At 55.6% G+C, this 26400-nt stretch overlaps 2 protein-coding genes across 2 annotated transcripts; one reads left to right on the top strand and one right to left on the bottom strand.

Moving 5' to 3' along the window:
- The first annotated feature begins 833 nt into the window (after positions 1-833).
- UBXN11 (UBX domain protein 11) lies at positions 834-23623 on the top strand. The gene is made up of 15 exons (XM_063105725.1): positions 834-889; positions 4537-4642; positions 5422-5450; positions 6094-6192; positions 8660-8760; positions 9255-9309; positions 9741-9817; positions 12504-12630; positions 19894-20108; positions 20390-20467; positions 21503-21623; positions 21745-21848; positions 23066-23139; positions 23214-23354; positions 23437-23623. The coding sequence occupies exons 2-15, from the start codon at positions 4572-4574 to the stop codon at positions 23621-23623; spliced, it is 1479 nt and encodes a 492-aa protein (XP_062961795.1). The 5' UTR covers positions 834-889; positions 4537-4571.
- A 787-nt stretch (positions 23624-24410) lies between these two features.
- On the bottom strand, positions 24411-25928 carry SH3BGRL3 (SH3 domain binding glutamate rich protein like 3). Its single transcript, XM_063106838.1, has 3 exons — positions 25789-25928; positions 25005-25172; positions 24411-24872 (listed from the first exon to the last, which is right to left on the bottom strand). The coding sequence occupies exons 1-3, from the start codon at positions 25834-25836 to the stop codon at positions 24807-24809; spliced, it is 282 nt and encodes a 93-aa protein (XP_062962908.1). The 5' UTR covers positions 25837-25928; the 3' UTR covers positions 24411-24806.
- Between the last annotated feature and the right edge of the window lie 472 nt (positions 25929-26400).

Below are 26400 nucleotides of genomic sequence, written 5' to 3'. Positions count from 1 at the left end.
TTGTCTCCATTTTACAGATGAAGAAAGTAAGGTGTATAACGTGTCTAAGGACGCACAGTCAGGAGCCAGGACCCCTGACGCCAAAATTTGTGCTCCTATATAAACTGCCCTTACTTGCTCTGGTGATTCGAATCTAATCCAACACGTTAATTTTACAGATGAGGCTCAGGGAGGGAAAAATGTTACCCAAGAGAGGGGAAGTACCTTAACCAACTCTTACACAAGGGAACTAGAATTTGAACTTCCCTTCAAGGCGCCATCTGGTCCACAAGTTAGCAGAGAAACTCAGATTTAAATAACTTTATTAAGGGCCGGCCCATGGCTTACTTGGGAGAGTGTGGTGCTGACACCACACCAAGTCAAGGATTAAGATCCCCTTACTGGTCATCTTTTAAAAAAAGAAAAAAGAAACTTTATTAAGTACTTGCATCATTTCAATTCATCCTCGAAACAGCCCCCACAAAGTACTGTACTGATCAGATGGGGAAACAGAGGCTCAGAGGGATAAGCAATTCCCTCCCCACCCCCCCAAGATCAATTTAGCGAAATAGCTGCACTGTCAAGATCACACATTCAGGCTCCGAGGATTCCAGCAGTCTCACTAACCTAACGCAAGATTTCCCGCTTCCAGCGCCTCGGGACTGTTTTGAAAGAATCCATTATTTCTCCGGATGCGGTGGATTCTGGGATTTGCAATAATCCCGCGAAAAGTCTGGAGTCTGTGGGCCAATAGAATTCGCGCACGGACGACTGTGCCCGCCTCCACTGCCTGCTGGTTGCTGGGCTCTTCCTCGAATTGGCCAATGAGAAGCGCACGAGTCCTGGTCGCCTGGGAAACCGCATGACAACAAGATGGCGGCGCCGCGGGACGGCTGGCTGGCCTTGCGAGGTGAGTCTGACCCAGGGCCTTTCTGCCCCTGGGGTCCCCCTCGCAGGTTGGGGCCTTCGCCCGAGAGTCCCGAGGGTCCGAGAGTCCCGAGGGTCCGAGAGTCCCGAGGGTCCGAGAGTCCCGAGGGTCCGAGAGCCCCGCGGCCCGGTGCCTCCAGGAGGCCCCCCACGTCCCGGGAGCGCATTCGGGACCCCGCTTACCATGACTACGGGGGGAGGCAGAAGGAGGCGACGCGGCCCCCAGGGAGGGGTTAGGTCGTGATAGACGTCGCGCTGTGAGAGCGTCCAGGGGGATTAAGGACTGAAGTCTTGCAGCCGGCGGGGCTCTACCGGCTCAGTGCCGGAGCGTTGGCGCCTGGAGGTGACGGATAGGATGTTGTCAGTCAAGCACAGTACTGAGTTCGGTCGCAAAGATGTAGAAGCATAGGACACAGCTTTACCCTCAGAGCCCGGGTCTGAAGGGAGAGACAGCCGAACGTTTAGGAGCCTTTGGTCTGAGTGGAAAGACACAGTCCTGCCCCTGGAAGTGAAGGGAGTCTGAGAGAGGAGGAGACACAGCCCTGTCCTTAGAAGTCCCCTGACTGATGGGGAGACACAGTCTTTGCCCTCAGGTGACTCCTGTAATCCATGGGAAGATTAATCTGGAGACAGTGTATGGAGTGAGACTGGAAGCAGGGAAGTCAGTTGGGGGCCATTGTGACAGCCCCAAAGAAGGGCAGTGAGAATCCCACTAGGATGGCCAGCAGTGGGCATGGGAAGGAGGAGCTACATGTAAGAGACAGTGTAGAGTTCAGCCTGCACGGTTGGGTAACTGATGGGATTAAGAGGGAAGGAAGAAGAGAAAAATGTTGTGGTTGGATGATGAGATCCCATTAAGAAGGGGGAAGTGGGAGGAACTTGCACGGGAGAGAACTTTCAACTTTCTCGAAGGTTCAGTAATTAAGTCTATGAAATAAAAAGCCACTTAAATTATGTGCACACTCATGGTAGTCCCACAAAATGAGCCTCGAAGAAGGGTCAGATGATTAAGGTTTTTATAGCATCCTGAGCTACAGAAAGAAATAGGGGCTCAGGGATTGTGGGAGTGGGGTGGTGGTGACAAAGTTGTGGGAGGGTGAGGGCAGGAAATGCAGGGTGAACAAAGGTCGTCTGTTACACAGATAAAAAGTCTCTCAGGTCATAAAAATTTCAGAGCAGCCCGCCAAAGAATAGGAGATAGCCTGTGACAAAGTCTGTTGTGTAGACCTTTAGTCTCTTCTCTTGTGATACAGTTAATCTTCCCAGGGAGGAAGTTCATGGCAGTTGAATTCTTTTTTGGAGGATTTATCTTTAAGCAGATAAAGAGACTTCAGAGAAAACTCCTTCCTGCACATCTCATCACATCGTGGGAGTGGTTCTTTTTTAGTTCAAAGCACTCAGCATGCTTTGGGGTATGGTTTTCTGAGCCCCAACAAGCTGATTTTGAGGGAAGACGCTGGGTTTGTTTGCAGACTAGTTGCTTTTTCTTTTATGACAGCTTTATTGAGATACAATTCAGCTATATTTCACCCCTTTAAAGTGTAAATTTCAATCATTTTTAGTACACGTTCCATTTATGAAGTGAAAAGTCCAGAATGGGCAGATCTATAGAGACAGAAAGTAGATTAGTGGTTGCCTAGGGCTGGGGGGAAGGGGGTGAGGGATGAGGGGTAAATGGGGGGGCGGTAACTGCTAAAGTGTATAGGGTCTTTTTAGGTTGATGAAAATGTTCTAAAATTGATTGTGGTGCTGGTTGCTCAACTGTGAATATACTGAAAACTTAAATTTATACTTTAAAGGGTGAAGTATGTGAATTTTTAAAAAGTTATATGCTGTATAATTCCATTTACATAACTTTCTCGAAGTAAGAAAATTATAGAGATGGAAAACAGAATAGTGATTGCCAGGGGTTAGGGCTGGGGGAGGGGAGAAGGATGGGTGTGACTGTGAGCAGGTAGCACAAGGGAGATGGTGATTGTGATGGTGGTCACACCACATCTACCCATGTGATCAAATGGTGTAGAACTACACACAAACTGTACAAAAGGTTGTCAGTTTCCTGATTTTGATCCTGAATGGTAGTTGTATAAAATGTAGCTATGGAGGGAAACTGGGAGAAGGATACACAGGACCTTTCTATACTATTTTCCTAATTTCCTGTGAATCTATAATTTTTAAATAAAAAGCTAAAATGTAACTAAAAAACAAACTGAAGGGGAAAAAAAGGGAGGGGGGTTACCCCGGCCAAGGGAAGAGTGCAGGTAGGAGTGGGGAGACCATTCCAGGAGGGGACTCCAGGCAGGGAAGCCACAGGTTCACTGAGGCACAGCCAGCAGTTCAGGTGGCTCAAGTGTAGGAGGCCACAAGTTGGGAGATGAGGTCAGGAGACACAAGCAAAGACTGGATCACCTGTATTAAAGAATTTGGAATTTTTTTCTGTGGGTGAGAAGGAGCCATTGGGGAACTTGGTGTTTTAAGAAGATCCCCTGGCAGTGTATGGAGCCTGATAATGAAGGGAGTCACCAGGGGTTGTCATACTTGGCCACACAAACCATGAGGATGGCATACAGGGCCAGGGCTGGGGCGGGGCAGGGTGAGGAATCTCCAGGCCTGGCCCTTGGAGGAGGGCTCCTTCTGAGGAAGGGGCAGGTCATGAGTCTCAAACTCTGAAATGAAGGCATGGGAGGCTGTCTTCAGGCAGCACAGGGCCCCTTGCTGGGCAGCTTCAGGGGTAGGGTGGAGGCCAGCACCACACATTTCCCGAGTGGAACTTCCTTGGATTTGTCCTAAAAAGACTTGGCTCAGGCCCTCCCTAATGGAGGTCCATTGGTTCTAGGATTTGTAAATATTAGCCACTTATACTTTATTCACTGAATAGAGTAGTGGCCTTTAATTACGTCCCTGATGTGCATTCCTGTTTCCAGAAGGAAGAGGGAAGGAGGGGAAACCATTTATGAGTACCTTTCATGTGCCAGTAATGACAAAAACCACAACAGCCACAGCTCACAGTTTTAAGCAATTTCATTGAAAATGCATTGGATTAGATGCTTTATGTTATCTTTGAATCCCGTCAATAATCCTGCCTGCCCGGTATTATTACTATCTCCATTTTACCCCAAAGGAAACCAAGGTGCAGGTTACACTAGTGGGTGGCAGGACCTGTCCAGAGCCTGGGCTCTCAATCTCCTTATCATATGGATGGTGTCTTAATTGAATCCTGCCTTTGGGTTGCTCCTCTCTGGCTCTGAGATGTTAGGAGTGGTACCTGGGTTCTGGTAGGAGGGAGGGCTTTGTCACCCAGCTCGCTGATGGATGGACAAAGGCCCCAGGCTCTAAGTTTGAGGAAGTCCCAGCTCACCCATCTCTGCACCACCCACCTCCATGGCCCTTTCCCAAGCACTACCAGGCCAGAGGTCTCCAGGGTTAGAGCAGAAATCTGGATATCCAGAGGAGCAGGCAGATATCAGAAACCTCTGTGGGGCAGTGGGAGGAGGTCAGGGGTACTGCTCCCTGGCAGTGCTCCCTCTTAGGAAAAGTAGCCTGGGAAGAGGAAGCTTTGGGCCACGCCCCTGGGCCAGAAGCTCTGAGCTCCCTCTGTCCCCAAGGGCTGACTTCCTTCTTTCCTCGCAGGGAGTCCCTGACAGCTAGAATCTAGAAGTAGAACTATGAGCTCACCTTTGGCCTCCCTTAGCAAGACCAGGAAAGTGCCCCTGCAGCCAGAGCCTGTGAATCCTGGGTAAGGAGCTGGCCTCAGGGGGTCTTTTTGTCCCTGCCCTGTCTCCTCCTTGACCCTCTCTTGGCCAGAGGAGAATGACTCCTAGTGTCTTTGGGGAATACAAAGAGTAACATAGCTCTCCCCAACCACCTTCTTTCTCTGTATACCTTCCTGTGTGCCACTGTACTTTGTGTCTGAGCATAAACTGGATGGTGCCTCCTAGGAAGGTGTGGGCCTGTGGGAGTGGCTCAGCGTCCACTTGTTCATTCCGTGTTCATTTATCAGCTCTGCAAATACCAGTGGTCTACCAGTCCTGGGCCGGGCCCTGTGCTGGGCTCTCAGTAAAGGGTATCTTTTACATCTGTCAAGCACTTTCATCTTTTCCAATAATTTTCTATCTCTCTTTTCTTCTTGCTCTTCTGAACACCATTTTGAGTCATTCTGAGGCCAAGGAGATCCAGAGAGATTAAGCGACGGGCCTGGGGTCCATGGCCATTTTGGAGCAGAGCTAGAGCTGGACTCATGGGCTTTGGAAATCCTGTCATCTTCCTACCCAAGACTCTGCCCTTCAGCTCTTCCCACCCTTCTCCAGTGGGAGGACTCAGACACCCCGAAGCTTGTCCATTGGCTCACTGAGGGCTGGGGATGGGATCCAGGGTAGGAGTCCTCAGGAAGTAAAGGCCCAGCCTCCATCTCTTTTAGCCTCAGCTGGGACCTGGTGCCCAGAACCCTTTCCCTGGTGATGTTCCAGGGGATCCTAACTTGTGTTTCTTCCTTCTCTTTCTTGCCTGGGATCCCAGGAGGCGAGGGATAAGAATCTACAGAGATGGTAAGTGTGGGCTCCGTCCTCGTGTCCTTGCCTCCTGTCCGCCTGGGCCTCCTGCTGTTGGGCAGATGGAGAGAAAACATGATAGAGACCCCTCTCGGCCAGAGCAGCTGGTCTGGCTGGAGGGTCACCTGCAGCTCCCTACCCCTTCCCCTGACGACAGGGTTTACCTCCTGGCAGCTCCCAGATTAGGAGGTCCCACACCCTCAGCAGAGATGTCATCACTAACATTTGAACCCCTCGACCCACTGCGGGGTTGGCCAGTGGGTGCCTCGACACCATGCGAGGGCCAAGAGATTACCCAGCCCTCCCTCCCCTGCAGCCTTCTCCAGCCCTTTACAGCCCTTTCTCCCCGAAGCCCTGTCCTCACATCGCTGCCCTGATTCTTGTAGGCCTGGTCTTTGGATCCCAACCCCACCTCTGCCCAACTGTGGTGCTGGCATTGGCCACTCAGGTCCCCCCAGGAGCTGGGCTGGGAGAGCTCCATGCAGAGGCCTATTTTGGTTGGATCCTTGCTCCCTAGGTCTTGAGTTTTCTATCCTCATACTCTTGGGGGGACAGTGTATAGCTGCTTCACCTTGGCCAGGGCCTGAGTGTCCTCTGGGCCTCAGCCCCAGAGCAGTGACCTGGGTGTCCCTGTCTGCAGAAGATGAGGTGGATATGCTGAATGGAGGACATGGCTCGGAAGAAAAGATCTCTGTCCCCTCCTGCTATGGCCAAACCGGTGCCCCTGTGAGCAGGCAAGGTGAGAGCAGAGGCCCAAAGGGCTCTGGGTTCCAGCAGCAGGAGGGGGCCCCAGAGAAGAGGCGAGGCCCAGAGGCATGGCACCTACTCTTGCCTGCCTGCTCTGCGGCAGCAGCTCCCACTCCTGGCTGGCCGTGGCCATGTGCCTATAACCCCAAACCTTCCAGGACCAGGTGTGGCATAAAGTCACAGGCTCCACCCTTAGCTGGAGGCCTGGCCAAGCCCCAAGCCAGGCTGTGACTAGAGCCTCTGGAGTGGCCCTGGCTGGAGTCACCGTCAAGTGAGACGTCAGTGGGTTCAGGCTTCGGGGGTCAGGGAGGGATGAAGAGAGCTCCACCCTCTCTGCCTCCGTTTCCTCCACTGTGAAATGGGAATGGGGATGCCTAGGCCAGCGTGTTGAGTGAGGAGTTGACGAGAGGCACTGGGTGAAGGGCTCCTAGCTGTGCTTGTCACATGGGGGGTGCTTGGATTGGTGGCCCCTGTCAAGAGGTCAGCAATAGGAAAGGGCCTGGCGATCATCGGCCAAACCTCCCTGCCATTTTACAGGCAGGAGAATCGAGGTGGAAAAGAGACAGGGAGAGCCTGGCCCAAGGCCCGACAGCCATTTAGTTACACAACCAGAATCTCCTTCATCCCAGCTGGGAACACGTTCAGTAGTAACCACAGCGACCAGCTCTTCCTCTTAAAAGAGCCATGGACGTCCTCTCTCTACTCCTCCCCTGTCATTCGCTCCTCACCCTGCTCCCAGCCGGTGTCTGTCTGCACCAAGGTCACAAAGGAGGACTTTCCTGTCCTCTCTCACTTGCCTGCTCAGCAGCAGCCAATACTGTCCTCTGCTCCCACCCTCTCAGGGCCCCCTTGGCTCCTGGCTGTCTTGCTGCCATCCTTACAGTGTCCTGCAACTCCCAGGCTCTTTCCTCTTAGTTCCGTTGGCCACGGCCTTCTTGTCCTCCCAGCTTTTCAGTGGCGTGTTCCACCTGCCTGGATTCTCCTCTGTCTCTGCTCTGCCTCGGTGGGCTCATCCATGCACTATGTGCACACAGTTCCCAAGGGCTGATATGTCAGTTAAGACGCTTTTGACTGCAAGTCATAGAAAACCCTTACTCAACACGTCTGAACATTAAGGAAGGTTTATTATCCCACATGCCAAGAAGTCCTAAGGAGGCAGCTCCACGGTTGTTCATTCCAGACATCCTTAAGAGTTCAGGTTTCTCCATCTTTCCCCTGCACTGTCCTTGGATGTCAGCCCCACAGTCGCACGGTGATGGCTGTGGCTGTGCTTCACGTGTAGGAAGGTCAACGTCGAAGGGAAGAAAAGGGCTTGTGGCTTCCTGTTTCCCTTTGTCTTTTTCTTTTCCCAAACTTTTTATTTTGACAAATTTCCAGTGTATATAAAAGTTGAAATAATAGTATAGTGAACACCTGTACGTCATCCATCTAGAGCAACAGCAGCTGACGTTTTGCCACATCGGCATCTTCTCTCTCTCCGTAGAAACATATACATGAATATAGATGTATTTGTTGGGTGAATCATTTAGAAATAAACTGCAGGGCCCGGCCCGTGGCTCACTCAGGAGACTGCAGTGCTGATAACACCAAGGCCACGGGTTCGGATCCTATATAGGGATGGCCGGTTCACTCACTGGCTGAACGTGGTGCTGACAACACCAAGCCAAGGGTTAAGATCCCCTTACCGGTCATCTTTATATAGGATTTAAATATATATATATATATATATAAACTGCAGATATCATGACACTTCACCTCTGACTACTTTAATATACATACTATAGTCACAATGCAGTTATCACTAAGAATGTGAATGATTCAGTGATCCTCCTTCACGTCCGTCTCTTCTACCTTCAAGTTTTCCCAGTTTTCCAAAATATCTCCTGCACTGATTTTTAATCCTGATCTAGGATCTAGTTGAGAGTCATGCACCACATTTGTTATACTTCTGTAGAGCCATCTCTCTTCCTTTTTACAAAATGACACAGACTTCTCGAAGCATCCTGGCCACTGTCTTGCACAATGCCCCACACTCTGCACTTGTCTGGTGGTTTGCCCGCGCTGGGGTTTGCCCTGTTCCTCTATTCGCTGTATTGTCTGCAAAGTGGAGGTTAGATTTTGAGTCTTGATTAGATTGAAGGTGAACTTTTTAGCAATGCTTCAAGATGACATATGACATGGCCCATACGTTATAACACTTACTTGTACACCTTGGACTAATTACTTAATTTCTCTGTGCCTCAGTTTCCTAAAGTAGTTCATTCACCCCACTGGCATAGTTTGAGGATTACATGAGTTGATCCGTGTAAAGTGTTTAGAACAGTCCCTACTATGTCAGTGTTAGCTACTGTTCGCACTTTCATTTCTGCTCCTGGGGAATCCATCTCCCCCTCCCCTGGCTCCCCATACCTCAGCCTCAGCTCTAGACCTGGCTCTAAAGACCTTGTCTGGTTGGGCAGTCCCTGTATTCCATGACTCAGAGCTGATGGCCTCCATGGCAAGAAAGTTGGAGGACCTGGAGCGGCAGGTGAAGGCCCAGACTGACGAGATGCTGTCCAAGGTAGGATTCCAGACAGTAGAGGGCCAGGGTCAGGTCTGAGAGGTGGAGGGCCTGGGCTGGGGAAGCCTGGGAGGCCAGCAGTCAGACCAGGGGATGGGTTCTAGGACCAGCTACCCCATGGAGCTGCCCAGTTTGATGGCTAAGTGTGGCCTGGGACTGATTTAGGTCTCTGTAACCCTAGCAGAGAGGCTGGGGGTCTTCCCACAGCCAAGCAGGGCTCAGTAGACCTTGGACTGATGGAACAGTGGTCTGCTGAATGGAGCATGGCACCCCCAGAGGCTGGGGTACTTGGGTGTGGGCCCCACCTTTCCCCGCTCAGTGGAATCACAAGGGTTATCTGGGGTACAGGAGCAGTGGCTCTGTGAAAGAGGGGCGGGAGTAGGGGTTTCATGCTCCCCAGTGCCCCCATATTGGCAAAACTTCTGGGTCTTCCTAACCCCTGGGGCGATGGGATCCACCAGGCCTCATGCTCACCCTACATCTTGCTGCTGCAGGATCAGAAGATATTGGCCCTGGAGGACTTGGTGCAGACCCTCCAGCAACACCAGGGTAAGAGATCCTGTTACCCCCGATCTGCACCCCCCAGCCCCCCATCAGGCACACCTCTAGGCCCATGGCTCCTGGGAGCTTGGATGGTGACTTCTTGTATCAGGGCTCCAAGAGCCTCCAGCTGACTACTTGGTGGGGTCTGGACAGCTGAGGCCAGAGAGGGGCAGTGACACATCCAGGACTGTACTGGAGTCATTTAGTGCCCTCCTACATGGGACGGAGTCCCGTGAGCACAAGTGTGCTACCTCAAGCATGGAGGAAACGCAGTTCTGAGGGGAGTGGCGGCCTCCACTGGATTGTGGGGAGGCCAGAGAGAGAGAGGCCAAGAGGCAGTTCCCTGGGGGTCCCTAGAGCAGCTTGTGCAGATGACCCTCAGGCTGGGCAGCCTTTGTGCTGGGGCAGCTGAAGCCTGTCTGCATCTTCTCCTGAAGGCGAGGAGACCCAGCAGCGGCAGGAGGAGCTGGAGGCCACGTGTGAGCAGCTGCAGCGGCAGGTCGGAGAGATGGAGGTGAGGGGCAGGCCCGGGCAGCAGGCAGTCGGCCAGCGGCCCCCAACTCTGGGCTGTCTGACCGTCAGGAACTGGGTCCCAACCCACCTCCTGGGGCCCCTCTTTGCCCACATACCACCCAGGGGCCCCGCCCTGTGTTCCCCTACCTGGGACTGACCCAGAATTTAAAGAGCCAGGAAGGCGACTGGTGCCAGCCGCACCCCTCCTTACAGGCCTGAATCAAAGTCTGAACCTGCCCCTCCCTGCTTAATAGACCTCATGGCTCCCCATGGGGCTAAATTCAGAGTGCTCACTGTGGCCCTGTGTGCCAGCCCCTGCTGCCTCTTCAGTCTCCTCCTGAGCCACTCGCTTCTTTGACTACTTCGAGCTCTTTCCCACATCAGGACCTTGGCTCATGCTGTTCCCTCTGCCTGCATGTTCTCCTCACCTCCTGCTAGCAAGTTTCCACCCATCCTCAGCCATTTCTTAAGGGGGCCCTTCCCAGTCTCTGACAGCTTCTGAGTGCCTCGTGTCTTTCCCCTGTGGGACTGTGAGCTCCGCAAAGGAGGGGTCATTTCTCTCCTGTTGGTCATTGTGCACCCAGGACCTAGCACGGACTTGGTCGAGGTTGTCCCCTGCCTCTGGGCATAGCTTCACACTTGCCCAGTGTCTTGGTAGTCCCAGTTACCTTTCTTCCTCTCACACACCCTCAAACAGCAAGGCTTGAACTGGAGGGTCACTAGGGGCAAGGAAAGGTCCCAGGCACATGTGTGTCCTCAGTACTCTTGACCCCTCCACTGGCCCTGCCAGAGGTTCTTCCTGGGACCCATCCTCTTCTTCTCTCCACACACAGTTGGCTTCCAAGACCCCAACCTAATTAATTTAAGAGCACAGAAGCAAAGCCCTAAGTCTCAGCTGCAGCTGAGAGCCTGCCCACTCCGGGCCTGTCCATGCAGGCTTCTCCTGGGGATAACGCAGCTGGCCCTGAGCTGCCTGCCGGGAATGTCTGGCAGCCCCTGGGGCTCCTCTGAACGGCTGCCACCGGGGTGAGGGCTGTGCCCAGAGCCTCAGGGTGGAGACCATTGCTGGCTCACACCTGCACGTCCCTCATGCATTTATTGCTTCATTAATTTAACAGACTCATACAAAGCACCTACCATGTGTCAGTCACCTGCTGGGCACCGGGGTGGAGTGTGAAAAACACAGACAGGGTCCCACCCTGGAGAGACATAAGCAAGTGCACAGAAAGAGACACAAGTACAGAAAGTGCCATGGAGCAACTAAATGGGTGACACAGTAGAGACGAGTTGGGGGATGGGCCACTGGGAGGATGACATTGCACGTGAGATCTGGAGGGTGAGCAGGGGACCGGGGTAGAATATCTACTTCCTACTACGTGAACTTGGTTGTGGTTGATGATTGTGGGGAGCAAGAGGGAGAAGAAAAGTCAGAAGGGGCCAGAGGGGCCACATCATGTGGGACTCAACCAGGGTGCGGGGTGGATTCTGTTCCAAGAACGGGAAGCCATCAGAAGGTTTCAGTGAGGGGAATGACATGACAAAAAGGCCACCCTCTTGTGTGGGGAGTAGGAGGTCAGCACGAAGAGTGGATCGGGGAGTCAGGGAGAGTGGCCTTTTGATTGTCCGGGAGGGAGACGACAGTGGCTTGAGCCAGGTGGTAGCAGGCGATGGAGCCTGTGGACAGGCTCAAGGGGCTTTGGAGGTGGCATCCACAGCCCTTGCGGGGTTGTCAGGGGCAGTGTGGCAGAGAGGAATGGGTCATGGGTGACTACCAGGTGGAGGGGTGCCGTTTACTGAGACAGCAAAACCTGGATGGGGAGAGGTTTGGGAGGTGGAGGCAGGAGTCTTGACTGTGGGACGAGTTAATTCTGAGCTGCCCGGTAGACAGCTAAGAGGAGACGGGAATGGGACGTGAGCTCGGGGCTGAAGGCAGCGTTCAGTGTAACTTGGGTCTGTCTGTATGTATTTGGGTGCGGACAGGAACCATAAGGGACGGAGTGCACATGGACCAGGCCTGGGACCCTCCACATGTCGATGGTGGGTAGAAGTGGGGAACCAGCGAAGGAAATAGAAAAAGAACAGCCCAGGAGGAAAACCAGCAGCTGTTGAAAGAAGTGAAGACAGAAATGTGCCCACTGGGTTTGGCAACACGCAGGGAACCGTGGAGGCTGGAGGCGAGGCCGGGTTAGGGCGGTTGAGGGAAGAAGGGGAGATGAGGAAGCGGCAGCAGGAAGTGTAGACAATTCAGAAGTTTTCCTGTGGCACCCGGGCTCCGAGGCCAAGCCCTGGGGAGGCTGGCGTGTGCGTGGTCACATCCGTGGGGTGTCCCTGCCTCATGCTCAGGCCAGACCCACACGGCTCCCCACAGCCATAGTGGCTGCCTTTACTGAGTTCGTACTTGTGCCAGGGACTGTGCTTAGTTGACGTGAATTATCTTACCAGGACACCCTCACAGTTATGGGGGCAGATGCTGTTGTCCATTCTACAGACGGGGAGCCTGAGGCTCTAGGAGGTGAAGTGGCTCTCCAAGGTCATAGCCAGGAAGTGGCCAAGGTCCTGCAGCCCGTCCCCGCTGTCCAGTTGGCTTTGGGGGCTGAGGACTGACCTGAGGATTGGACTGATGCCACCTTGTCCCTGGGAAGTGCTGAGCTGACGGTGTCCCCGGGGTCTCCCCTTCTTTCCCTCAGCGGTTCCTCAGGGACTATGGCCTGCAGTGGGTGGGCGAGCCCATGGACCAGGAGGACTCAGAGGACAAGATGGTCTCAGAGGATGGCGTGAGGGACTGGATGACGGCCAAGAAATTCTGGAAGCCAGGTAGAGTGGGGAGCTGTCCCGGGCCTCTCTTCAAAGGGAATTCTCCAGCAGCTCCCTGTTGGCCAGCAGCTCTCCAGAGACCCATCTCATTTACGCCTAGTTTCCCAACGTGAGGGGCCCCTGAGGTAGCCCTCGCCTGCCCCTGACGCAGCGCAGGAAAGGCCATGGCCTCCGTCCCTGACCACTTAACCTATGGCCAGTTTCTGCCCTGGTCTCACCTCAAGCTCTCTGCTTCCCATCCATCAAAGGCTCTAGAGACCCAGAGATACAAGATGTGACAAGACCTTATCTGCCTCAGACTCCTTAGTCTACAAAATGTCACCCATCCAAAGGCTGTTGCCTTTATTTTATTATTATTATTATTATTTTAAAGATGACTGGTAAGGGCATCTTAACCCTTGACTTGGTGTTGTCAGCACCACGCTCTCCCAAGTGAGCTAACCGGCCATCCCTGTATAGGATCCGAACCCGCGGCCTTGGTGTTATCAGCACTACATTCTCCAGGCTATTGCCTTTAAAAAGCAGCCCCTCTGTTCTGGAAGCCGCTCCCCAGTTCCCAGGGCTTGGCCCCTCCTTGAACTCCCTTTCCAGGTTTATTTATGAGCCAGACTGTTGAAATCTGTCTGCTTCTGTGGGACTCCACCACTTCTTATTTTAACTTGCCTGCAAATATCTAGAGAGATGCACCTCACAACCACTAGAACTGGGCCCGCAGAACTGGCCATTTCTTAAAACCAGCTCCATTCTCTTCAAAGAAATGGAGGTTGGTTGCCCAGAAGATACTTCTCCAGGCTCTGGAGTCAGTCCCACCTGGATCCTCATCTCGACTCCACCCTAGTCCAAGTGTGACTTGGGCAGGCTTCTTCCGTTCTCTGAGCTTCAGTTTCCTCATCAATAACACGGGGGTATTCTCTTCCCCTTGGGTTACAAGCAGTACATGAGGCAAACACAGGGCACCCAGCCTCGGCCTTGCCAGTCATCAGCCAACAAGTAGGAGCTCATATTGCTTTCCAGACCTTGAAGGCAGAGGCAGTCTAATGGGGACATAAGCATAGATCAGAGGGGACTGTTTGGAAGATGACAACACTCTCTTGATGTCATAAGTTTCCTGCTGTGTAAAAACTCAAACTCCACATGTGAGAATCCTACCTCTTATTTAGGCCTGGTCTTTGGCCAAATCCTCTAAATCTCAGGGCACAACCCCCTCACTGCTTGTTCTAAAAACATCACTCCACATTTGTTCAACATTTGCAGCTTGCAAAGCATTTTCATAAATAGCCTTGACGTGGGCCAAGATTATTCCATTTTACAGATGGGCAAATTGAGGCATTTAAGGAATCTGAAGACTTTGTTGAATGGAGAGAGTAAAAGTTAAGGCTGAGAGCCCATTTGGAAGGTGGTCACAGTCCTCCTGGCAGAAGATGAAATGCTGCCCATTGTAAGGGTAATGCCACTGGGGATGGCAGGAAGGGACAGAGCAGTGAGGTTTTAGAGGTGGATCCCTGGCCTTGGTGATTGCAGGGACAACCCTGAGGAGTGTAGCTGTGGGGAAACTGCTGAGTCCATCTGGGACACAGCAAAGCCAAGAGCTGAGCGGCACGCAGGCAAGGCCCGGGTGGGAGTTGGGGGTCATGGCCCTGCCACCCAGAACACCGTGGGCATGGGCCTGCAACAGCCCAGACGCACTAACTGAACCCAGGGCAGGGTGCTGGGGGAAGAGTTCTTCTGGGACTCTGGCCCTGGTGAGAGGTGCCAGAGGTGTGGACTTGCAGGCAACCGCAGATGCCATAGAATGTCTGTCCTGGGTTTAGGGCCAGTGGCCTACTGGCACCACACCCTGGGCCTCTGCTGGGGCAGGCTGGGCTCAGGCTTCATGTGGCTCCACTGTCTTGATGGAGGGCAGCCTTCCTCCTGGCCAGTGGGGACTTCTCTGCTCCTTTGGGGAAGGGTCAGATTGGATGGTTGATTTCTGGACCTGGCTGTGTGGATTCTTCCTCTCTCCCCCCCCTTTCCCTTCCCTCCCCCCAAAAGAGAGCACAGCTGCCATTCTGTTTTGTCATTTGTTACTCTGTCCTGGAGGTCCCCGGCCACACAGCCCCTCCGTGCATCCTCTTTCTTCTTTTGCTTTTTGCTTTTTCAACATGGAAGGGGCCTTTATTTAGCTCTTTCTGCCAGATTAAGGACATATTTTTCATTTCTAGCAGCTTTCCCTCCTGCGACCTCCCGCCCTCTTGCTTCCCCACTTCCTCTCTCTCAGGTGCCAGCCTGCCCCGCCCCGAGGGCCACAGTGCTGGCCTCTTGCCAGCCCGCCTGCTGGACTACCACTCCCCGGCTCTGGGGCAGAGGCCAGCGCATCTGGACTGAGCCGAGGGAGATGAGTCAGATGTTCTGGAGAGGCCCTGAAGGGGGGCCCAGCAGAGGCAAAGCCTTGCAAGGTCCTGGCCTCAGGCTGGACCATTCATCCCTCCCACCCTGTCTAGCAATTCCTGAGCATCACACAGAATGCTGGGCCAGGTGCTTCAGGGTGTACGGAGGCGTAAAGGGACAGTCCTGCTCATGTCACACCACCGCGGGGCCATTAAGCCTTGAGGCTGAGAGCTCCAGTCGGCTCTGAGTCTCTCCCTGCCCCTCATCCCTGGCCCCTTCTCTGAGCTCCTCATTCCCCACTCCCTGACTTAAGCCCCTCACCCCTGACTTCCATGGAGTCTCCCCCCTCCCTATCTCCCACCCCTCCCTGCCAGCCCCCACCTCCACTCCCCTCCCTCCCTCCCAAGTCCCCAGCTTCTGAGTCTGGGTTGGAGCCACTTTGAAACCCTGGGCTCAGGAAACCACATGACTCCATGGGGGAACAGCCAGCATGGCTTGTTCTGAGCCTGCCATTCAGCCCCTCCAACTGACTTGGCCGAGGCCAAGGCCCGGGCAGGCTTGGCTCTTCCCACCCTCACCTCTACCCCATCTCGAGCCTGTGCTCATGCTGTGTCCCCCTGGAAGAGCCTTGTCCCCTTCTCTCCCCTCTGTTGAAGCTCAGCTCAAATACAACTTCCTCCAACAAGCCTGTGCCAAGCGCCTGCTTGGTGCCACGCCCGAGCTGCTGCTTGTGGCTGCCGCTTGTGGCTGTGCCAGGGCCTCATAGGAAGGGGCTGGAGGCTGAGAAGGGGCGGTCCAGGTCGGATGGAACCCTGCATGGGCAGGTTGCTTAACGTCTCTGAGTCCACTTCCACCTCTGTGAAATGAGGGCGATAGTACTGACACTGGATCACCTGTGTGGGGCACTGCTCCTGGCTGTCTGGTGGGCATGAACAGGGACTGTTAGCTACTGTTACTTAGGCATGTCGGCCAGGGCATGGGCACCTACACACAATTGGCTGTAGTGCCCAGTGTGCCTAAACCTGGACCATCAGAGCACATTGGGACCATCCTCTGCACAGGACGAGGTGGGGAGAGGGCCAGAGAGAGAGCTGCAGGCCTGATTCAAACCCTGCCTTGCCCCAGGGTGGTCGTGTGTTCCGGCAGTGACCAGACCCTCAGAGCCTCGTTTCTCTGCACCAGCTCCTCTGAGGAGCAGAGTGGATGTAGGTAAAGGCTCCAGAGCAGACCTGGCTTGCAGTTGTGCACTAATAGTGGTTCTGTTTCCTGTTGCAACAGTCTTTGCACAAGGTGGGGGCGGGAGTGAGGGCATCAAAGCAGCACAGCTGGGAGGGGCGGGGCGCCACAGGCATGACTGCGTGCATGGTCCTCCCAGCCAGCCTGCCAGGGACCGCCACTCACCTGCTGAGAATGGCAGGGTCTGGCCGCCCTCTGGGCTCTGCAGTCCTCACAGTGGCACTTTTCACATGCCATTGTCACTATTTGTCACCCTGTCTCCTTCACTTGAGTATGAGCCTTAGGAGGGCAGGACTTGGCTTGGGCATCGCCATGACTTGCAGGGCCTGGCAGAGCATGGGTGCTCCAGACATGTTGCTGGATGGAGGGATGATGACGGATGGAAAGATGGATGGACAGAGGGAGGGATGCATGGAGGGGGGATGGAGGGGTGGATGGAGGGATAGAGGGATGCACAGAGGGAGGGATGGAGGGAGGGATGGATGAAGGCATAGAGGGAGGCATGGATGGAGAGAGGGAGGGGTGGAGAGAAGGAGGGAGGAGTGGATGGAGGGAGGGATGGGTGGATGAATGGATGTTTGGAGGGGGGGTGGAGGGATGAATGGATGGAGAGACAGATGGAGGGAGGGGTAGGTGGAGGGATGGAGGGATGGCGGGAGGGGAGGATGGCTGGAGGGAGGGATCTGGCCATGCTTCTTCAGCACCCACCCAGTCCGGGCCAGGCCCAGGGCCCGACACTCCAGCCCTGCATTCAAGGAGTGCCCAGTGTGCTTGAAAGGCAAACGAGCAAGCAGAAAATAACAGCAGCCTGTGACAAGGGCCAAGGGAGTAGGCCCAAGGGCTCCAGGAGCCAAGGCTTCCCAGAGGAGAAGTGGGTGAGTGGGATCAGCCTGAGTCCAGTGCTGAGTAGGCGGTGTTAGTGACAGCAGCCACCAGCTGCCAGGGCACTTCGTCAAAGCAGCACTGTGAAGTGGGGTCTGTTCTTGTCCTCACTTCAGAGGAAGGAGAGGCCCAGAGAGGCCCACTTGCCCAAGGTGACAGAGCTCGGAAGTGGTAGCCCTGGCAGTTGTGGCTCCAGAGTGCGAGGGGAGGAACCTGTTGAGAGGAGCTGGGTGACCGGGCTCTGAGGGTCTTGGGAGTTGGGCCGAGAAATTTGGACTTGATCTCCATGCACCCCGTTTCCCTTTATAATGCAATGATGGGCTCTCAAAGTTGGATGAAGCCTCAGAGATGATCTCCTGGCTCTGTGACCCTCTCCGGAAAGGGGACCCCACTCAGCATCCCAAGAACCAACACTGAGAGGCAGCCTGCATGGTCACTGAGAACTGAGGCTGAGTCATCTGGGCCCTGAAAGCTACGTGACGCAGTGCACGACACCCTGCAAGGCCCAATTTCCCCATCTGTAAAATGGGAATGGGAATACCTGCCTCTAGGTGCTTAGCATAGACTCGTCATTTACAAACAGGTTCGCAGGTCGGATCTTGTGGCAGGACAGAGTTCTTATGTACCCATTTCACAGAAAGGGTGGCTGTGGCTCCGAGAGGAAATGCCTGGCCCCACTGCTAGTTCAGGGCAGAGCTGGGACTTGCCCTCTGACTTTCTTCACCCACGTGACCCCCCAGTCACCTCTGTTGAGAACTCATGGGGCAGGGGGCTCCCTGGCCTCATCGGGCCCTCCTGTCATACTCTCAGCGCTGGTTCACCCAGACCTGTGCTTCCTCCTTGCTGGACCCTTGTCTCACCTCCACGCTGTTCCAGCCCATCTCGCCCAGCCCACTCTGCTTTTCCCTTCTCCAGGCCCAGCTTTCTTGACAAACTTCCTTTTCCCTTTCATTGCTTCTCAGCATCCTCCCCTGGCTTCTGCCTGTCCCCTTCCCCGGTCAACCACCCCATGTCCACCACCTCCCTGAAAAAGCCCTGGCCCCAGGAGGCAGCTTTAAGGCAGGGCAGGAGCACTGGATGAGGAGTCAGCGTATCTCAGTGCCCCTCCTGGCTGTGCTCTGTATGATCTGATTGGGCCACGCCATGTGACTTTTTGAGGCCTTACTTTCCCCATCTGGAAGAAGAGGGTGGAGGCAGGAGGTACATGAGATCTTTGCTGCTGCTATTTTTAGGTTTACCAATTTGTTCTTAGAGTAGCATGTTGTTAAAGGAGAATAATGTCTTGATAGCGTTCTGAATCATACCAGGGATGCTCAGGATGTTCTGTGAATTTTTCCTGGGAGTCAGGGGCTCGGGGGGACCCCAGGAGGAGGTGGGGGGCAGGTGTAGCCCCTTCGACAGTAGGAAATGTAGGGGCCTACCGTTCCAGCAGCTGCAAAGGCAACAGGAAACAACGGCTGCCCCACATCTGTACCTCCCTGGTACAGTCACTGAGCCACTGTGGGGAAAGGAATTGGGTCCCCAGAGCCCAGACCCACATCCTGCTGTGGCCTGGGTGTCCTTGTGAAAAACAGCTTCCAAGAAGGCCACAAAATTTTTGGTGTGTTGTTGGGTTACGCCCTAGTAGATGACTTACTTGGGGACCAGGTTCCTTCAAAGACTGCAGAACAGGTCTCTGGGTTGTCCCCAGCTAGCATTCCACCTGCCTCTACCCTTTCTGCTCTGGCATCTGTCACGGCTGTCCCACCACTCCATCTGCACCCCTGAAGCATATGCACAGCTGGTGGGACAGCCGTGCCAGGCACATCTTTCAGAAGTGGAGGTCAAAGCTTTGTCAGCTTCTCAAATGGGTCTGTGACCCAGAAATAGCAGCACGGCTCAGGTCTGCCCTATATCTGTTCTGTCCAGCAGCTATCCCAACATTCTCCCTAATAGCCATCTGTCCCCACCCCTGACCCCCCTCTCCCGATGGTGCAGAGGGGTGGGGAAAACAGAGAGTCAGCCTCAACTCAAATCCTTCCTCTAACTTGCTAAGTGGCCTGGGGTGGGTCATTTTTCATCTCTGTGGGCCTGTTTCCTCATGAGTCAAATAGAGATGGATGACCCCTGCCTCTTGGCCTCGGGGTTGGCTTGGGAACCTTTCTGTGCAAGGTAGGGTTTGTAACAGTAGCTAATATGGACAGAGTGCTTGTTCCAAGTGGCTCTTACCAGTCGTCATCTTCTTGGAGCCTTACAGCCACACCAGGAAGCAGATACTATTATCACCCCATTCTAGAGGAGAATGCTGCAGCACAAAACATAGAGTGACTCGTTTAAGGTCACACAGGGACAAGTGGAGGAGTTGGGATTTGAACCCAGAGATCGACAGCTGGAAGCTCTGCTCTGTGCTTTTTAGCTGCCAACCCAGTGCCTGACCAGACAACTCTGAGGTCAAATCCTGCTTCTGCTGTGCACTGCTGTGCGTCCCTAGGCAAGCCATTGAACTTTCTCTAACCCTTAGTTTCCTCATCTGAAAAATGGAGGTTATTATAGCCCCTGCAGTGTAAGATTGGTAAGAGGAGGGAATGTGATCGTGGATATTAAATGCTTAGCACGAAGTAAGCATGCAATAAACAATAGCTGTTATTACCTAGTGTTAGTTGCCCTTTCTTTTGTCCAGGTGTCACTTAAGGAGATGCTAAGGCCATTGTCCAACTTGGGAGAGGGCTGCAGAATCCAGGGCTGCTAGGACACATGGCAGCCACGAAGAGGCTCATGGGTGTCCATCCTCTTTGCCAGGGGACTCATTGGTGACCCCTGAGGTGGACTTCGACAGGCTCCTGGACAGCCTGCAGGATCTCAGTGAGCTGGTGGCAGAGGGTGACACCCAGGTGACACCAGTGCCTGGCGGGGCACGGCTCCGTGTTCTGGAGCCCATTCCGCTGAAGCTCTACCGGAATGGCATCATGATGTTTGATGGGCCCTTTCGGCCCTTTCATGACCCCTCCACACAGGTAGGACCTGGGCATGGGAGACTCTGGTGCCCCTGCCTGCCCACCGTTAGTTGGAGATGGTGGAGCCAGCTCACCCCAGGCCCCACCTGCTCTCGATGGGGTGCCCAAGCCCATTGCATGACTTGTGGGGCCCCCCCCAGTCCTGGGGCTCTGAACATTTCCAGAGTGTGATGCACTCACTGGGTAAACCCAGGGCCCAGGGCCTACGATCCAGGCAGGTAGCAGGGTGGGGGTCAACCCACAGGCCCAGCCGGGCCTCACCTTTCCTCTTCTCGCTGCAGCGCTGCCTCCGAGACATACTGGATGGCTTTTTCCCTTCAGAGCTCCAGCGACTGTACCCCGATGGGGTTCCCTTTAAGGTGATGGGCTGCTCCTCAAACCACCCCTTCCGTGTGTGGGGCTTTTGAAGGGAATGAGGATAAACAGCCTCCTCAGACGTCAACCATTCTGAGGGGACCCCAGTCTAATACCTTCCAAGAGGAGAGTGAGCCTGAAGCTGGGGTGGGAAGGGAGGGGGGACTCTGCCTTGGCCGCAGTTGCCATCGCAGAGGTGGCGAGGTCCCAAGGCTGAGCCGCAGGCAGTGCCCTCTGCTGGCACCCCGAAGGCATAGCCTTTGCCGCGGGATCACTGACCACCCAGTCCTTGTTCTCCCCGGCATTCAGGACACCTTGGCAACCTGGGGACATGTGGAGTCCACGCAAAGGCGGCCTGGCTTTCCCCAGAGGCTCTGAGGCCATCTGATTGGGGCGGAAGGCAGTGCCGTGAGCCACAGATGCGGAATGGGGTGGGGGGTGTGTGTGCAAGTGTTGGGACCCGAGGACTTGAGAGGGAACCGGTCCATGGCTGGGGGTGTTTGAGACCCAGGGTGCCCGCTCTGGGGGCACGTGAGGCCACATGTTCCAGAGGGTGGTGGGTAGTTCCACAGCAAGGGCATGTGAGGTAGCCTGTGCCACCCAGTTCAGAAAATAGCGTGAGTCATGTCTGGGGGTGTCCATGCCAAGATGGGGGCCTTGGAACTGTGCCTTGATGGGGCCAGTGAGCTGACATGTGCAGTGATGGGGTCTGTGCTGCAGACTAGACAACAGCAAGGCTTTGCCCTCTCCTGACGCCCTCATACCCTCCCTCACGGTCTGCTCCTGAGGGGGGTCTCAGAGAGTGGCAGTACTGTGTCTTCAGCTGGCATGGATGAGGGTGGTGGCAGGAGAAGCGGGACCTGGGGAGTGAGAGCAGCATGAACGGTGGCTTTCCTGCTCTCTCCCAGGGCCTCAACATGGTCCTGTGTAGAATGGAGACTGCACCAGACCATCCTTGGGGTCTTTGGGCAATCAGGGGTGGGGGTGGGATCCAGGGATGAAGAGCTGGGCCTGCCACCGTCTCCCTTCCTTCTTGCCAGGTGAGTGACCTGCGCAATCAGGTTTACCTGGAGGATGGGCTGGACCCGTTCCTAGGCGAGGGCCGCGTGGTGGGCTGGCACAGGTTACGCAAGGCCTCGGACGGGGTGAAGGAACACCCAGGTGAGCTTGGTCCCTAAGCTGGGCCAGGTGGCTAGGGGGCTGTGCAGGATAAGCTCCAGGTGGTCTCCACCATCACTCACAGTCCCTCCCTGAGCCAAGGTTCCTAATGCCCTCACTGCAGGCTCCGGAATGACCGCCGAGAAATTTCTGAATAGGCTCCCCAAGGTTGTGATCCGGCACGGTGAGGTGATTGACATCCGGGGCCCCATCCGGGACACTTTGCAGGTGAGGCCAGCCCTAACTCCCCCAGTCCTCCTGGGGGGATTTTACTACCACCTCTGGCCCGGCCTGCTACAGCCTCTGGTGTCTTGTCTGGAGGCTCTGGCTTGGGGTTCCCTGAGGAGGGCCTGGATGGAGAGATGAGTGCCTCTGACCTATTCCACTGTCTCCTAGACACTGTGGAGCTGGTGAGGGCCCTGGGCTGGGCTCCAGAGAGTAGCTAGGTTGGCTGTAAGAGGGGTGAAGTCAGAGTCCAGGTCAGGTGAGCCCAAGGCCCAGGCCATCCCCTTGAAGTCCAGACCAAAATATCCAGTTCTGTCCTGGGTAGCCCTTCCCAGCTGTTCTGCGAGCCCCTCAGAGTCTCCCTGGCCCTCACAGGCGCATCACCCTCTTCTCACTCCCACCCTGCTACTCCTAGGTCTCCACCTGAGAGGTAGCAAACCTTGGTTTCTCAGGACTCTGCCTCTACCCCCACATTGCTAAGTCCTGTCTGGTCTGTCCATCCCACTGCCACCACCCTAGTCTAGACCCCAGTGTCTCTGACAGACAACTGCAATGGCCTCTCATTGGCCTCCTACCTCCACTCCTGCCCCTGCCCGCCATCATCTCCAGCAGCCTGCCCTGTGGAATCCTCCATCAGTTCTTGGATAAAGCCCAGTTCCTTATCCTGGCACTCAAGGCCTCTCCTACAGTGCTGCCCCCCGACCCCCACCAACCTCTGTAATCTTTCCTTCTTTCCAGTCCAACCCGATTCCCAGCTTCATCCCTGTGAACTGCTGGCAGTCCCAAACGTATCACACCCCCTCTAGGAAGCTTCCTCTGACCTCAGGACCTTTGTTCATTCTGTCTGGAATATCCCTGCTCCCATTCCATTTCTAAGGACTCCTTATCCTTCAGTCACAGCTCAGGTGTCTTTTCCCTAGGGAAGCCTTCCCTGACCCCAAGCTGGGTTAGGCATCCGTCCTGGTCATCATCTCTGTGGGGTTCTGTCCTCCCCCATTAGACTAGGGAGAGGCTACTTGGGGAGACTGATGGGGCTGCCTCCCAGAGCCTCCTTCTCCTTCCAGTTCCTCTCCTCGGGCCTCAGTTTGCATAGAACACCCCCTCTCCCTTTGGCTCATTGGTCTATCCATCCCTGGTCAAGGATGAGTCCCCTCTCAGGGTTGGGGGGATGACTCAGGTGGAGCCCAGGGCTCTGTCCACTCTCCATTGATGCCTTCCAGAGCTGCTGCCCATTGCCTGTCCGGATCCAGGAGATCGTGGTGGAGACGCCTGCCTTGGCTGCTGAGCGGGAGAGGTGAGGGCAGAGCAGAGAGGCGCAGGCCTGGGGGTTGGGCCACAAGGGAGCACTAATGGCCTCTGGGCCCACAGGAGCATAGCATCACCTAACTCCCCGGCACCCCCGCACTCCATGCTGCGTATCAAGTCTGAGAACGGAGAGCAGGCCTTCCTACTGATGATGCGGCCTGAAGACACTGTGGGCGACGTCCGTGCCCTGCTAGCGCAGGCCAGGTGGGCACAGGTGGGGGGCTGGGGCCACAGGGGTCCTCTGGGCCTCTGGCCCCTAGTTTGATCTGCTCCACCCGGTTCCTAGGGCCGTGGATGCTGCTGCCTTTGAGATCTTCAGCACATTCCCATCCACAGTCTACCATGATGATGCACTCACGCTGCAGGCTGCAGGCCTGGTGCCCAATGCGGCGCTGTTGCTGCGGGCACGACGGGCCCTGCAGTCCAGCCCCAGCTTTGGATCTGGTCCCCGTCCCGGCCCCAGCCCCAAATAAAGTGCCCGTCCCTGACATCAGCTGCTCTGTGAGGCTCTCGGCGTCCCTCTAGCTGGGCGCAGAGGAAGGGAGGAGGCGGTGTGGACCCGCCCCTCGTAACTCGAGCCCCAGCCAGCGTGGGCCTGGATGCTGGGTCTTTGTCCTCTAGGTTCCTCTTTCTCCCAAGAAGAGCTAAGTGGATCCTATGAGGGGAGGGATCCAGTGGAGGGAGGGAGTGGCCCCAGCTGGGTTAACATTCTTGGCCTCAGTTGGGGCAGCAGAGCCTCCCTGTGCAAGTGTGCAGCTAATAGACACCTGTGCACGGATATGCAGACCAACGAGCTCGTAGGGACACTTTCTCAATGCTGTGCACTGCCACTGTCTCAACAGTATGCAATGCCACTGCCACAACTACACCCATGCCCCCAAACTGACAGAACTGCAGCTGTGCACCCACTCCCATGACACACCCACACTTAGCCAATCTGCTCCACCACAGTCAGGCAGCCACAGTCACTGACGGGCATGCAAATGTGCAGTATACACCAATGACGGGTGATACAGATACCATCACATGCATGTGAACTAGAGGGCGGCCCACTCGATTGCCTCCAGAAATCACTGGTCCACACAGGTATGTGTGTGCCAGACACATATCCAGACACATGCACTAACACACAGAGGTGACAGACACATGAGGCCAGCTCAACCGACCTGCTCATGATGCACAGCCTCAGCACAATCACATCCACCAGCCTTACCCAGGGCAAGGACCCAGGATGTCCAGGCCACAACCAAATAGACAATGCCAATGGAATGGGGCATTTAATTGTCTCAAGGGTGCTCCTGGGAGAAGGGTTGCGGGGCCTTTGGCAAAGCTCTGGCTAATAGAACCAAAAGAGGTGCCCATCAGCCAGTGCCAGGCAGGTTGGCAGCCCCAAGGCTTGGCTGGGGAAGCCAGCACTGGGGCTGATGCGTAAGACAATTTCTGAGACTTGTGGGTGAGGAATGTGGCCTTTGAACGGAGGAGAGGGGGCTACAGCTACAGAGGGGAGGAGAAGGGGCCTGGATGGAGGGGAGGGACTCCAAGATGAGAAGGTTAGGAATGACAGGGAGTTGGTCACAAGGTCCTTCATGGCTGAGTGAGGACTGTGGGGAGAATGTGGTGACGGAGTCCAGTGGGAAAACCGTGGACCGGCTAGACTCAGGCCAGCTTCAGGAACTCCTGCAGCGTGTTTTGTTCCACGGCCTCAACGAAGAGCTCATAGTCCTGGAGGAGGGGAAGCAAGGGGTGGTCACCTGAGTGCAGATGTAAGAGGCCCCAGAACTTTGTCACAGGTCTGACCCTGGCTGGAGTCCCCTCCTACAACACTCCCCCCACCCCCATTCCCAAGGCCCATACCCCACAGTACTGGTCCCCGTTGACAATCTGGGGTGGGGTGGCCTTGGGGTTGCCTGCCAAGGCTCGCATCTCATCCCTCAGGGCGTTGTCCTGGGAGATGTCCACCAGCTGGTATTGGATGCGCTTTCCGTCCAGGATGCGGGTCACCTCACTCTGCTGGGACTTGATCTGGGGGCAGAGGGTGGGCAGGGGTTAGTGGGCAGCATGGAGCATTTATGGGGGGAATCCTGGGCAGGGTGAAAGAGGCTGTGACTGAGCTTTTGTCCCTCTGAATCCTTCCACACCCGAGGGGAGGGTCTGGCCACTAGGAGTTGGGAGGGGGGGGTCAGGCTTGAGGTGGTGCAGGATGAAGAGAGGGACTACCAACCATGGGACAGGTCAGAGTGAAGGGAAGTGGGACAGAGCTGAGGGTGGGGACAGCCAGGAGCTCAGTGAGAAGGCAGGGTAGGCCTGGGGGAACGTGGTAAAGGGCTACCCGTGCCCCGCACACACAGTGGAGAAAAGGAGGGGCAGGATAAGGTCGTGGTCAGGGTCAGCCCGGTGGTGGGGGTACAGAGAATGGGTGTCCGAATGATGGGGGATGGGCGTGGGCCTCCATGCTGGGGCTGCTGAGGACCCAGGATGCCCGGTGAAGGGGCTCAGGATGGGGCAGCGAACCCCAGCCCGGAGAGGCCGTGCCCAGCACCTCACCGCCCCCGCCCCGCCCCCAGGACTGATCCCAGGTCCGGAGTGCCGGGTCACGGCCCGCGCTCTCCCCTAGCCCCGGCCGGGGGCGCGCACTTACTTCGCGGGAGCCGGTGACCGACGTGCTGTAGACGCGCAGGCCACTCATGCTGCAGGTAGACGGACGTGCAGACAGACGGAGGGGCGGTGGTAGCGGCAGCTGCACGGCAGGGAGACGACGCTGCCGCGCTCGGGAGCGGTTTCCTTCCTGCTCCGCCCGCGAGTCACCGCTCTCGGGACCAATGGGCGGCGCGGGCGGGCAGGGCGGGGACTGCGCGACACCGCTGCGCGCGCCGGAGGCCCCCCTCCCCCCTCTGGCCAGGCGCGCCTAGGACCCCGGTCCCATGCAGGGCCGCCCCTTCTGCAGCTACACTGCCCACCCGCTTCGGCCCTTCCCTGATCTGGGGCTCATAGTGTGAGGCTGGGGAGGGCCAAGCCGGCAGGAAAGGCCCGGGAGGGCAGGGGCGAGCATTTGGCAAAGGCCTCCTTCCCAGCCTCACCCAGGCTTGGTGCATCCAACTACCCCAATGCCACACTTAGTCTCTAGGAGGAGGTGCCATGATAGTACAGCCCAGATTGGGGCTTTAGAAGCCTTGGGCTGTTTTCAAACCCAAAGTTCCCAAACTGGGGAATCTTGCTCCAAGGAACCACCCCCCACTCTCAAGGAGCCAGA

Source organism: Cynocephalus volans, chromosome 8 (assembly GCF_027409185.1).
Source record: "Cynocephalus volans isolate mCynVol1 chromosome 8, mCynVol1.pri, whole genome shotgun sequence".
NCBI classification, from domain to species: Eukaryota; Metazoa; Chordata; class Mammalia; order Dermoptera; family Cynocephalidae; genus Cynocephalus; species Cynocephalus volans.
The sequence above is the reverse complement of the archived record's forward strand: the minus strand, read 5'-3'. Positions and strand labels throughout refer to the sequence as shown.